This window comes from Cariama cristata, unplaced genomic scaffold (genome assembly GCF_000690535.1).
Source record: "Cariama cristata isolate BGI_N322 unplaced genomic scaffold, ASM69053v1 scaffold29862, whole genome shotgun sequence".
In the NCBI taxonomy this organism is placed as follows: domain Eukaryota; kingdom Metazoa; phylum Chordata; class Aves; order Cariamiformes; family Cariamidae; genus Cariama; species Cariama cristata.
In genome coordinates this window covers 1-13,645 of record NW_009606007.1, presented here as the reverse complement: position 1 = coordinate 13,645, position 13,645 = coordinate 1, and the positions used below count along the sequence as shown (strand labels likewise).

The window sequence follows — 13,645 nt, the reverse complement described above, 5'->3', positions numbered from 1 at the left end:
CAGGAATTATTATTTCTAAGAAACAAAAGGCCAAGTCTTTTGGTCATATCTAAGTCCTTAAGAAGTCTGGTTGTCTGAATGAGGCTCACTTATGCCAGTGGTACGTGGGTGTAAGTTGGGGGATCAGTTCAGCTGGCCTTGAGTCCAGCCATGTTGGATGGGAAGGTCTGACCAGTCTCACAGAGACCTTGGCTATCTCGTAGCAGCTCAGTAGATAACAGTAGAGCATCTCTGGGGTTCACTTCTTTTTTTTTCACTCATGCTGAGCATCTTCCCATTTAAACAACCATCCAAAACAAATGGGTACTTGCAGCCAAAACTGTGCACAAACTTCCTCCATTATTTACACAGCTTGAACTTGCTGTGCCCTCGAAGATCTGCTGTGTGTGCTCAGCAGCGGTACCGTGGTGCTCTCTCAGCTGTGTTTACAGTCTGGAGGAGTTTGCAATGTGTCTGTTTAGTGTAAAAACTCCCCCAGCCTACGGTGGGCTGGGGGCTGGCGAGCCAGGGAGCTGAGGGGCAGCATAGCCCAGATGGGAATAAATCTACTCTTTATTTAACTCTCAGTCCCCTCCGATTGGAAACAGCTGCCCAGTGGCCCTGGTGAAAATCATGTGAGCAGGACAGGGGGGGTTGTTCTGTTTCTGTTTCTGTACAACCTCTATACTCCCATTTCTAATGAAGGCAGATCAAAGAGGGACTTCCCATGGTAATGCATAGGTTGGTTTAAATTGCACTGTCTGGGTCTAGCAAGGGACGAATTGCCAAGGATAAAACCCATCTCCCTTTTGGAGATGCTCAGTGCGCTGCTTGGCAGCATATCCATCTGCCACTGCCTCTTCCTCTGCCAACGTGTGTTTGCACTCTGTGTGCCCAGCGACACAGACTTCAGGGGGCTTACGTTTGGGCTCTTGGTTTCTGTTATGTGTGGTGAGAGGCTGCTTTGGGGCAGAGCTGTGAGATGGGGCAGGTCAGAGAGCAGGGGAGCAGAGGCTATGAACAAAACTGGTGGGAGCCCTCTGGGCAGGGGAGGTGGCAGCACCCAAGAGCTCTTTCTGCTTCTCTTCCGCAGACTCCCATAGAAATGACTCCAGCACCTGTGATCAAAGCTGAACCCAAAGAGGTGAACCAGTTTCTAAATGTACCTGCAGGTAAGAAGATAGAATTTGCTGGTTGACTCATATCCCTCTATATTACTCAGATATAGATCATTACTGTACAGGGAGGGAAGACAACACCTGAGAGCAGAGCCATGCATGCCAGGTAGCACTGGGGCACAGACCAATGAAGGAGCAAGCGCTGCACTGTTCCAACTCAGATCAGTGTCTGGACCAGCAGCCACGCACAGAATTGTTCAGACTGGGACTCCCAGGCAAAACAGGCTACTTCAGAGTTGGAAATATGCAGGAGTGCCTTTAAAATCCTCAGAAAGACTGTAGCGTTATCCAAAAACAACCATCTGAAAGTCAGGAAATTCAGGATCCAGTTTAATTTGAAAGAAACCCAAGCATCTGAAAATCTGCCGATGCACAAATGAAAGCACTATAGGAACTCCCACTGCCACAGAGAGACATTCCTTAGACATATTCCCACCTCTGTTAAGGCCCCCAGGGCTCTACAGTACAAAGTGGGGACAGTTTTCAAGTGCTTGGAAACCAAGTGAGTGAGCGGAGCCCCTTTGGATCAAGTGTGCTGGCAAGTGTGTGAGCCCTGCAGTGCTTTTGGAAGAGCTCTTCTCTCGCAGAGCTTCCTGTACAGAGCTTCCTCTGCTTGTGAACAGGCTATGGAGCAAAACATCACAGGCTTTGTACTCCATTTCGGTTGACACCGGAGTACCTTATTGCTTTGTAAATTCCTTCAGTGTCTTGGCAAAGCCCCTGCCAGCTCTTTGACTCCTGCAGTTCCTAGTTTAGCACATTTGAGGTCAGCCTCACCTCTGTCTTGGGCAGTACTCAGTCCAGCCTTCTTCTCAGACCACCCTGTCTTGGGAGACTCATCACCCTCTCCTTTCAGTCCTGTGTTATGTCAGTGCCTTTTCCCGTTGCTGCTCAGGGCCCTATGCCTGTACCAACAGGCTGACATGAGAGCCATTGATGTGATCTCCTTGTTTCTCAGTAGATGACCTGGTGCAGATGCCTCCAACTCCACCCAGCAGCCATGGCAGCGACAGTGATGGATCTCAGAGCCCGCGGTCCCTGCCTCCCTCCAGCCCAGCCCGACCTGCTGCTCGCTCTTCTACTGCCATCTCCTCCTCACCTCTCCTCACAGCACCACACGTAAGGAGGCAGCAGGACGTCACTGGGACACGGGGCTCCTTGGTGCTCAGAGGGGGTTGGAGGCTTCCCGAGGCTCATGTGGGTGATCCTGCCCTTGTTAAGGTCTCCAAGCTGAAATGCTCTGGCAAGGCAATGTGATGTCTTAGCACAGGGATGTGGGGACAGGATGGTGCTCACAGGAGTGAGGAGAGACGCAATGAGTCTTGCATAATGCCTACCAGCGGCTAACTTGTTTTAGCAAGTGCTGTCTTTCACCCCGTACTTTGGGAAGTGGCTTATGCACTGGAGGACTTTCTGAGGAGGTTAATGGAAGAGAAAGGAATAACTGAGAATTCCCATAACCAGACTGTGTTTTAACTATCACCCCAAAGAGTTCTTTGGCGGGGTCCTGCAGTGCAAGTGTGTAGCCAGCCTCACCATGAAGGAGCAGATGCCCTCCCAAGTGAAAGAGAAAGGCAGCTGCTGAGCTGTGCCCCCAGGATCAGGTTGAGAGCAGGAAAGGGCACTGCCCTGCACCTATTTGTGCTGAACCCCTAGCTGCTCTGCAAGGCTTTAAGGAGGATCACGGGGATAGAACTCCTTGCTGAGACTGACGGCTGCTCTCTGATTGTTTCAGAAGTTACAAGGGACCTCTGGCCCACTGCTCTTGACTGAAGAGGAGAAACGCACCTTGATTGCCGAGGGCTACCCCATTCCTACCAAGCTGCCCCTCACCAAAGCAGAGGAGAAAGCACTGAAGAGGGTCAGGAGGAAAATCAAGAACAAGGTGACTGCAAAAAATGTAACCATGCAGTTCCCATGATTCCGGAGCATCCTCAGCTGACCAGTGCTGTAGTTACCCTCCCTCCTCAGCTGCAGTGCAGCTCAGAAAAGGTGGAAGATCCTGCCTTTGCTACACTGGCACGAGCCTCTCAACCCACAGAAACGATGCCATGGGGCATCTTTGCATGCATGCTATGTATGCAGCTGTATCTGGGAAGTGTGGCTTCCAGCCCAGCTCCTGGGAAAGTGTGGCCTGGGATGGAGCCTACAAGCTAAGGTGTCACAGATCAGACAAACCGGCCCGGTCAGGCCTTGCTGTCGGGGCAGGGAAACAAGAACCATTGCGCGGTGCAGGATGGGTGATGCACAGAGCTCGTTAGCCAGGCAGAGGCTGTGAGACTTTAGACTGTGATTAGAAAGCATCCCGTGGGAGAAATGATGAGACCCTGAATTAGTCACCCAGTGACTCAGAAGTGGTCTGGGGCAGAATCTGCCGAGATGGCCGCAGCACGTACCCATGTGAGTCAGAGGAGTTCAAGGCAACCCTAAAGATGCTCTCAGCAGTGAGGGGGTCAGGCATACTGCAACAAACGATTGTGGTCTACAGGCCAAAGAAGGCTGCATACCTACAGCATCCATCCCTCCCATTTTTGACCTGGAGACCGGTAAGAATGGCAGACTGGAAGGCGGCTTTCCCATTTACCTTTAGGGTACTGTGTGTGCAGGGAACAGACAAGATGAGGGAGCCACAAAGAAATGTCTAGAGGCTTATGATACTGACTCCTCTCTGATGGCTGCCCCTCTACAGATCTCTGCTCAGGAGAGTCGCAGGAAGAAGAAAGAATATGTGGAGTGTCTAGAGAAAAAGTAAGTGTCGTCTTCTCAGTCTTACCTTTGAAAAAGGCGCCCTGTCTGTGCACAGCACCCCTTTCTAGTGTTTTTGTCTCTGAATTGCTCAAAGAGTACAATTCCTTGCAAGGCTGGCTGCACAGAAGTTTGATTTGGGATCCTGCCCCTACTCCCCTCCCTCCTAGAAATCCTCTTGCAGGATAGATTGCTCTAGAAACCTTGTGTTTCCAACTGCTTAGTTTGGCTGGTCCCCTGTAGAACACAGGCCATTTTGGCTGCCAACAAGGTGGGATTCGGGATAAGAGTCATGTTTCCCCACTAGAAGTTGCTTCTATTTTGTCTGTCCCATAAGCAGCAGGCCCTCTGAGGGCACTGACCATGGCTTTCCCCCCTTTATTCTCATGAGGGTGGACACACAGGCGTTTGACAGCAAGAAAAACCTTGCACCACAGTTATTCCCCACACTCCCTCCTCTTCCACAGTTCCCTGCATGAGCTTTGTTTTTCTCCTTGCAACTCCGAGGTCCTGCGTGTATGGCAGGCATAAGCCTAAGGTGGCATCACCTGACACTGACAGAGTAGAAAGTAACTCTTGAGGGCCTGATCCTGTGATCCCCTCTGTACTATCAGCCCCTGATGGGCATTCCCAGGCAAAGATGAATGCCAGGATCCAGGTGCAAATTCGCATTTCTGTTTAAATACCATCTTCTTCCCTGTTATTAACACCACCTGAGATCAGCAAAATGGAAAAAAACAACCCCCAAACCCAAATTTAATTAACTCTTCTCCCTGATGCTATTTGTTTATCTTCTCTAAGTGCACAGAAACGCTGAATAAAAACAGATGACTCAAGGCATCTTCGAGTTCTCATGCCCTTCCATAAGCAGCACCTGGGCGTGCATGTGTGCATCCAGGCATCAGAGCACATCACCTCCAGCTGGTGTCCCACGTTGACACCCAGATCCCCCCCAGCCGGGGCTGGGGAGTTGTTGGCAGTCCTCGATCAAGTGGCAGGTCCAGGGCTTTCTGGGCTGGGGCCTCTTCCCCAGCCGTGGCTGTGGTGCCTGTATGTACTCAGCGGTTTGTTACGCTAGTGCATTGCTGTGACAGATGGCTTTCAAACAATGCCAGGTTTAAATATGAACCAAAAGCAGCATTCAGGGAATTTTTTTTTAATGGAATAGGTCTTTGGTCAACTTGGCTTTCTGTAAGAACTGGTTTGTCAATACTTGAGCCCTTCACCATTCAGTTTGACACCTTTGCTGCAAGCCCAGTTTTTTTTTACACGGAACGCCTGGTTCGGAGGCTGTGTTGGAAACCTCCAGCAGGATCAGGCTGTGTCCCTCCGGACCTGGAGACATTCCCCTTCCCCCGTCCCAAGTGCAGCCCGACCGCTTTCCCCGTCGCCAGCAGCCGGAGGGAGCCTGCAGGTTCTCTGCCGCCCTCCAGTGCCTGCAGCCGGGGCTGGCCCGGCCTTTGCACCCAACTTGGGCACCCGAAAGGCGTAAAGCCAGGGCAGGTTCTCAGTCCGAGTGGGAGAGGTTTGAATTTGCCCCCCTGTTCCTTCTCCGTGCTCCTTAGGGGGGTTTGGAAGTGATGGAAATGCCCGCCTAGCTTTGGATCTGTCCTGACTTGACCGGCCTGTAAGTGGGTGCTACCGGTGCTCCCAGCCCTCGGGAGAGCCTAAACTGGGAAATGTCACCCGTAACTGTCCACTCGCAATGTCATCCCTGGTCCATGAAGGCTGGCTGCAACCAGATGGGCCAGGAACATCTGGCTCCAGGACCACATCTGCAGGTGATGGATCAGGCCACTGAGCCTCCACACCCCAAGAGAAGCAAGAACTACATTTTCTTTATCTGTCTGGCCTTTGTAACTAACTGGCTATGGGTTTTATTCCGGCAGGGTTGAGACATACACAACAGAAAACAATGAACTCTGGAAAAAAGTGGAGACCTTAGAAAACGCAAACAGGTAAGAGAGGCTGGACCTGACCTGCTGTGGGTAGGGTGGGCTGGGCAGGAAGGAAAGCCAGGGGAGCAAGAAGAGAAAGGCAGGCTCCCCCAGCTCCTGGTGGGACCAGCGCTGCTTGGCGAGGCGCTGGTTTTCAGCCCGTGGCAGCAGTGAGGCAGCTGGGTTTGGTTAGCGAGCCTGGAATGTTTGTGTTGGGACGGCCAGGCTGCGCCGCAGCGAGGGGAGGGAGGGAAGGCGCATTTCTCACATCTCTTCCTTCTTCTCCCTGCAGCCCTTTGGGCTCATGCTGCCCTCCCCATTGCCCTCCAGGCCTCTGGCTGTCTCTAGGGCAGCTGCATTCAGGGAAGCCCCTCACACCAGCCTCTCAGACCCACTGTTTCTGCGCTTGGGCTCTTTGGAGGAATACAAAGCCCTGGGCATAACGTGGCTGTTTCAGGTTTCTTTTGAGAAAAAGCTGAACAAATGTGGTGAATACAGGGAAAGCCCATTTCGCTCATAAAGGCAGAGATCCCAGCTCCCACCAAATCCAGGGCAACTCCCTGTGCCTGTGGTTCCCCGGCTCTTGTCCTGCCTTTTCCACTTGCAAAGCAAGCCTGGAGAATCTCCCTCCCATGTGCTGCTGCTGCTCACCTGAAAGGAGCAAGCTGCTCCCCCAGCCCCAATGCAGGCCCCTGGCTCCCTCACCCAAGAATCTGGTGAGGGCTTTTGCCTCTAATATGCAGAGCTGGCCAACTGATCACCAGGGGAATTTGCTTCCTTGGAAGCAAATAATAATGACTCCCATCCCTGCAGTGGGGATTGACAGCAGGAGCTGGAGGAGGGCCCAGCTCTGCTCCCTTTTACTGGGTGCAGCAGATGTGAGCAAGGGTAGGGTCAGCTGCAGGGCTGATGATGCTCATTTCTATAGCCCCATTTCTATCACCCCAGCTCGAATTGAAAAGGAGAACCGCAGCCAGAGAGCCAGTCCGTGTGTGTGTGTGTCCCCCACTGCCACTACAGCGCATGGAGTACTCCTTGAGGGTCTGCCATCCTTCCTCCCATCCATGACATGAGTGCTGTGGCCTCGCTGTCAGGACCGGGGGCTGTCAGGCATGGTCTGGCTGAGGTGTGCGAGTGGCCGGACCCTCCCATCTGCCGGAGACATGGCTGCCCAGCTGCTCTCATCCACAGGGCACAGCCTGCCGCCTGGCCTCTCGAGGAGTGTGGGCAGCCCCGCTGCTGAAAAGGCATGAGCCCCACCCTGCAAAATCAGAAGATTGGCCTAAAAGCCAGGAGATATTTTTTTTTTCCAAATAGACATTGTGTTCTTTCTAATTGGGTTTGGTTTATGAGCACTGCCAGTGGGACGCTCTGTGCTTCTCTCCATATGTACAAGGAGCAGAAGAGGATTTGGAAAGAGATAAAGCTGGGATTCTCCTGCAATCTCCTGGCTCCAGGACTGGGCATTTTATAAAAGCTCAAACATATTTGTGTAAAATAGTCAGTGCTCCCAAGGGGAAGTACGAAGTAGCCTGCATTTCAGTAGTTTGCAGCCCTTGAGAACTGTGTGGTCTGTAGTCTCCCTCATCCCAGATTTCTTCACCAGCCCAGTGAAGGGTTCAGTGGCTCATAGTAACACACCTACCACTGTTTTGTGTTTATGTGTCCCGATGCCCATGTTCAGTTAAATGGGGCAGAGAGACCTTAGCACATGTTCCAGCCAGGGCAGCCAGAGAATGAATTAATTGCTGAATTCAAAATTTGGCTTTGCCCACATCCCTCTGCAGAGTTTGCCAAGGCTGAAGAAGCTGGAGGGAATCACAACTGTTTTTTATTTCTTTCTCCACCATATGGTTTGGGGCACAGGTCAAGCTGCGGAGTGTGTGCCTCTGAGTGAAGTGGGAGGAGGTGGAGGTGGGCTTGTGCTCAAAGTCTGACCTGACTACAAAGTTTAGCCTCCATCCGAGAGCTTGGTTTTCATGGTAGCCTGCCTCTCCATTGCTCTGGGAGATGACTGGCTGGGCTTTGAGGCACCCAGGAGCCCTAAATGAATGGGAGATTCACAATGGTGCGTAGCTGCGGTGAAAGTTGTGGTGGATCTACTGGTGAGGAGACGGAGGGTGTTACCTCAACGTAACAGCACCTTGGGGCATCCCTGCCGCAGTTTCTGCACACTTTAGATCTCAAACTCACTCTTTTTTGTTTCTTGCTTCCCAAGCCTGTTTGGTCAGAGAACTTGGGCAAGATATAGCAAGGGGGAGATACTTGTTTTCACAAGAAGGAAAAATCAGGGTAAAATATGAAGGGAGTAGTGGTATTCTTGCATCTCTTACTGGCTGCTGCTTCCTTATCAAGTTTTGATTTGGGTTGTTTCCTATCCCAGGACTCTGCTCCAGCAGTTACAGAAGCTGCAGGCTCTGGTAGCTGGGAAAGTCTCCAGACCTTACAAAATGGCTTCCACGCAGACCGGGACCTGCCTAATGGTATAAGCTTCATTTCCATCTTCCTTTTTGGCCGTGCTTCCCCAGACAGCTTTGTCGATTGCCTGTCTCTGCCCTCTTCCCCGCTGCCCGGCTCTGCTGCCAGTTACATCTGCTCTCTCCTCTTGTGTTAAGAGTCACCAGAACTGGGCCCTGTGTCATACCTACGTTGGTAGTGTCAGTTGTTTATGATACAGCGTTAGAATAATTCCTGCGTTTTCACTGTCTTGCTCTTTGGATAAAACAGCACTTTCTTTGCTTTTCATTAGCTGTCGGCCATTCAGCAAAAATCTTCAATGAGCTTCCATCGTAATGGGTAGAGTTTTCTTTTGCTGAGTTGATAATGCTTAATGTTTAACTCAGCAGAGTGGACGAACAGTTCAAATGTTCCTCCCAGTGGGCATTACCTTGTGTTTATCAGCAAGAAATGGCATCTTGTTCTTGCTACACCTGCACATCAGGCTTTATTAAATCCAGCTGGAATTCTCTTCGTTTGCCCTTTTGACTAACCAAAATGAGTCGGGGTTGTCTTTGGTTTTGGTAATCCCTGTTTGCCTCTCATTTCTCATAGTGGAGGATCATGGTTAAGCAATATCAGCTTCACTGTGGAGTTTTGGGGCATGCCAGTGTGTGGTTGTAAATAGAGTCAATTGCTTATTCTTCATCTCATTTTTTGCCAGGGGGAAATTTTCTGGTCCATAGTAAAAATGTAACCTTCAACCCTGGGATGTGCTTGCCCCACTTTCTCAGCACCCTCAGTGCTTGTTTTTTCGTTCTTGGTTCAATCAGTTTCCTTGGTTCCAGAGCCCCTGCTTTGTAAGTTCCAGCACTTAGTCCTTTCAAAATCTGCTCAAACTTTTGCTACTCTTTGCTGCCCCCGTGCCAGACCAGATTTTAATGACCATCTGTCTTTTCTGTTGGCTGCTCTGTGGCTTCATTCCCAAGTTCTTTCCACGTTTTCGGGTGTGACCCAGCTGGGCCCAGTGACTCACTGCTCCTTAATGCAGCGGCTCATCAGAGCACCCCTGGCTCCAGCAAGCAGTTCTTTATCGCTACTACCTGGAAGGAGCACGTCCAGGAGAGGTGCCTTCCACGCATCCCCTGCGCTATAGGCTGATAAAATACCTAATTTATCTTCCCAACAATGTCTTATCTCTCCTTGCTGCTCCCTTCGTTCCAGCCCGCACAGCAACTCTCTCAGGCTTCCTAGCTTTGAAGCATTTCAAGAATTTGTAATTTGCTTTTCTGTCTTTGGCCAGTTCCTCTCATAGACCTCCAAGTTCCCGTTTCCCAATACAGCACTCCTTATCGCAACAGAGATGTAGAATCATCATGCCTTGCAGCAGGGGAGTGGGGCAGAGTACCCTTCTTTCTTTGCCTTGTGTCATTCCTCCTGGATGTTTGTCCAGCCAGTTCTTGAGGCCTCCAGTGACGAGCAGTCCTCAGCCTCCTCAGGCGAACCATTCCTGTACTTTGTTATCTTTCCCTGATAAAGCTTTCTTGCTATCTAATCTCAATCTTCCTTGCAACAGGCTAAGCCTATTACAACTTCTTCTGCCCATTGTAAGCAAGATGAATTTACCCTCCCTTTGTGCAGCTGCATTTTACATATTTGAAAACTAATGTTTTCGAGCAACTCCCTTCAGTCTGCTTTGCTAAATCACTACAATTTCTTCAGTCTTACCTTGTAGGCTGAGTTGCTGAATCGCTGCTTGTTCCCAGAGCTCTCTTCCAGACTTTCTCCGATTGCCTCACATCTTTTTGGAAGTAAGGGGCCCAAAGCTGGACACAGAGTTCCACCTGAAGGCCAGTACAGAACCAGCCAGAAAGCTTGTTCATACTACCCAGGCTGAGATTTGCCCTTCGCAAAGTGACACCAACTTGTGCCCACCTTGTGCTGCATTTTAGCTCCCAGATCCTCTTCTGTAGAACAGCTGCCTGGCCACGTAGTCGCTGACGTATTTCCTCTGTTAATCAGTCCTGCCACCTCGCAGGTCTCAGCAGGTCTGGGCATTTGTCTGTATGGATCTGCCCGCTGTTCTCTTGGACCGCTTCTCCCCATGGTCAAGATCATTCTGAATTTGAATCCTGACCAAAAGCCAGTCTGTTTGTAGTCTCTCCCATCTGCAGATTTGATACAATCCATCATCCAAGTCAAGCTTAAAAATGTTGAATCTTGCCAGACCCATAACGGATCCCTCTGCTACTCCATCTGCTACTTCCTCCCAGTTTGACAGTGAACCATTTGATAACTACACTCTCAGGATGTCTTTTTTTGATTAATTTTGCATCCACCTTTCCAACTGGTTTTGCAGTAGTTTCCTCTAGCTTAGTTTCCCTCACTTGTTAAGAGGTCAAATGGCGAGATGGTCAAAAGCTGTGAGATGAATGGTACTCAGAGTCAAACCAAGAGTTATTATTGTGAAGTGTTACAGAGTTTGAACTGGAACCGAATCAGAGCATCAGTCAGAGTTAACCTGAAACAAAACGGAGTAAAAACAATGCTGGTTAGCAAAGCCTCAGTTGAAAGCCATGTTAAAGCAAGACGTTAAGTATACTGCTCTTTCCCAGCCCATAAAGCCTGTTCTGTTTTAAAAAAGAACAGTCTTCACAGGGCTGGCTCCCCTTTCTAGAAGCTGTGTGTTTGGCTGTGATAATTCCGAGCAACATCTATTTAGAATTTAGTTTTTTCCCTGTTTTTGTGGAATAAGGGTTCTAAACGCCTTGTATGCGTGATGATGTGCTTCGACAGTGTCTATGCTGTCCACATTTTATTTCCTTACTTTAAAACCAGCCATGAAGAGTCTGGACAATTAAAATCCCCCTTCACATAGCATCCCTGTGCTATTATTTGATCTTCCACATCTCCTGGAATCCACTGGTGGTACAAAGTTACCTTGATGTACCAGCTTTGCGCGTTCCTCAGGCATGGCTGTTCCGAAATAGGTGGCTATTCTGAAAAGCAGTCAAGCAATTGCTGGCTGTCCCCACAGGTGTCCCCACAGGTCAAACTTAGCTAGTTTATACATAGGCAGTAGAAATCACCAACAGATGCATTGCGTCTTTGACGTGCTCAGTCTGAGCGCTGAGCTGGTGGCAGCTCGTTATGTACCACCCATGGCACACGGGTGTTCAGGTAACAAGCATTTGGCTCTGTATCATTTCCCGTGTGTCCCCTCTTGCTCTGTACGGGTAGTTCCCTAAACTCTGTAGAGTCCCTCATGATCAGCACTGGCATCTCATTCTGAAGCTTTACTATTGTGGCAGAATTTACAGACAGGTGCAGCCTTGCCAGAGGGGGATTTCCAGGGAGCTTTCATCTGCCGCTCTCCTTTTATCACTGCCCAGTAGCTCTGACTGATCTGCCTGCTAGCAGAAGGCATGGACACATGGTCCTGCATACATGCATGTCAAGCATAAATTTAACCCTTTCCTTGGACTCTCCATCCTTGCTATCAGGTATTAGGCGGCTGCAGTTCTGCTGTCATTTCTGTCCTGGTATGGACCGTAGCTTCACTTTGCTATGTGTTGTGGTACCTCACAGTTTTCCCCCAGTGAACTTGTTTTCTTACAGCCCACTACAGCTCCTGCTGAGCCAATGGTCAGGTTTCCTTTGGTCAAGGCAGAGTTCATCCCTTCTGTTGAGTCTCCCTCTTTCTCAGCTTGCTCCCCAGCTATGCCTTCCACCATCTCTCATCAAGCGAATGGGCAAGTTCTCACCATTGAACCAGAAATACTTCAAATAAAGCAACACGAGGAAGCTTCAGACTTCCCTTCTTAGATTACAGCAGAGATGAGCAGAGCAAGCCCTGTCCCTCCCTGGGGGACCAGAGCGACCCAGTTGTCAGCCTGACCGAATGTTCTCAGACAGCCTCGTGTTTGTGTGCTTCAGGGGGAGTGTTTTCTCATGGCTACCGGCACTAACTCTGTGCTGATCTCCTCTCTAGGTGCTGGCACTCTGCTTTGTTCTCATCCTGGGATCCGTGATGCCCTGTCTCCCGGAGTTCTCTTCAGCATCACAGACAGTGAAAGCAACACCAGCACCAGACATTTACACAACTAGTAAGAGTGAGTCTAACATGGTTCCTCCGTTTCACCCTGTCAAACCATTTCCAGCTCTTCTGTCGACACTCCCGGTTCAGGCGTAGCATCCTCCCCTCGGTGCCTACCCCACACGCTGGGGCTCTGGCAAGGCGAGATTCCCGGTCTGTCTGTGGTAGAAACACTGATAACAGCACCTGGTGTGGGCCTGTTGTCATTCTCTGCTAACCATTGTCCCAAAACATGACAAGTGTCAAGGGAAGGAACATGAGGGAAAAGTCCCAGGGCAGATTGATAGTCTTCTGCTGTGTGTCCGGGGGGGGCATTTGCCTCCTGAAGCTGAGGGGAGGTGGGTATCCTGCAGAGCAGGCCTCCTGCACAGTTACACGTGGACCAGGGTGTCTTAGCTGGGTGAACGTGTCCTGAAACCACCACCCTGACCCACACCCACTGCAAGAGACCTTGTCCACATTGTTTAACCAACGCTCTCCTTTTTTTCCAGTTCAGTCACGGAGCCTCCTTTTCTACGATGAGGGTGCTGGCTCCTTAGAAGAGAGCTATAGCTCCTTCCTAACCATGGACCATCCTGAGGGGTGGGAGGCTGAAAAAGGGCAATCTGAGGAGGGAAGGCCTCATCTGGCCAGGACACATGAGACGGCCAAATATCTGAGCAAATCCCAGCTGGAGGGTCCTGACCAGAACCAAACTGACCCAACTCTCGCTCACCTCAAAGAGCAATTCCATGAGAGGTAAGCAGGTGGGGGCCACCCTTCAAGCCCCAAAGCACAGCATGGTGTCTGGGAGCGAGCAGCAGGCATGTCCCCTCTGCTGCAAGCTAAGGACAGCTGACCTGCCCGGGACAGGCAATTAGCTAAAGAGCAGTGGCTGGAGGAGGCCAGTGCTGGCAGGGAGCATAGGACCAAGTTTATTTGCTAGAGCAAAAGTTTGGGACTCCATAAATCAAGGGCCCACTGGCACAAAGCTGAGGAGGACTGGGTGATTCAGGTGGTCCCAGGCTTGCTGGTCATGCAGTGCCCTGGGGAAGGGCTCCATCCTGGTCAGAGCAAACCAGCTAGGCACACAGAGAGGTGAATTTGCATAGGAGGCTGCAATGAACCTTGACTGATGCCTTGTCTTTTCTTTTTCCCAGGGAGACAAGCTCCAGTGAGACAGCTGAATACTTGTAGCAGCTGCTGGACCTCAAGGCCTCATCTGTCTGATTGCAGGATTCCCTCCTCACCGAGCAACTGAGGGGACTTGGCAGGAGAGGACGCTGCATTCAGAC

At 50.6% G+C, this 13,645-nt stretch overlaps 1 protein-coding gene across 1 annotated transcript in view; it reads left to right on the top strand.

The window, feature by feature from the left end:
• Positions 1–13,547, top strand: part of CREB3L1 (cAMP responsive element binding protein 3-like 1) — a 19,338-nt gene extending 5,791 nt beyond the window's left edge. Inside the window, exons 3-11 of the mRNA XM_009696211.1 lie at positions 1,073–1,151; positions 2,116–2,276; positions 2,893–3,042; positions 3,847–3,905; positions 5,792–5,860; positions 8,223–8,322; positions 12,267–12,387; positions 12,863–13,109; positions 13,511–13,547. Of these exons, the coding sequence (XP_009694513.1) occupies positions 1,073–1,151; positions 2,116–2,276; positions 2,893–3,042; positions 3,847–3,905; positions 5,792–5,860; positions 8,223–8,322; positions 12,267–12,387; positions 12,863–13,109; positions 13,511–13,547 (1,023 nt within the window). The remainder of the gene's footprint in view (positions 1–1,072; positions 1,152–2,115; positions 2,277–2,892; positions 3,043–3,846; positions 3,906–5,791; positions 5,861–8,222; positions 8,323–12,266; positions 12,388–12,862; positions 13,110–13,510) is intronic.
• Positions 13,548–13,645: the final 98 nt, after the last annotated feature.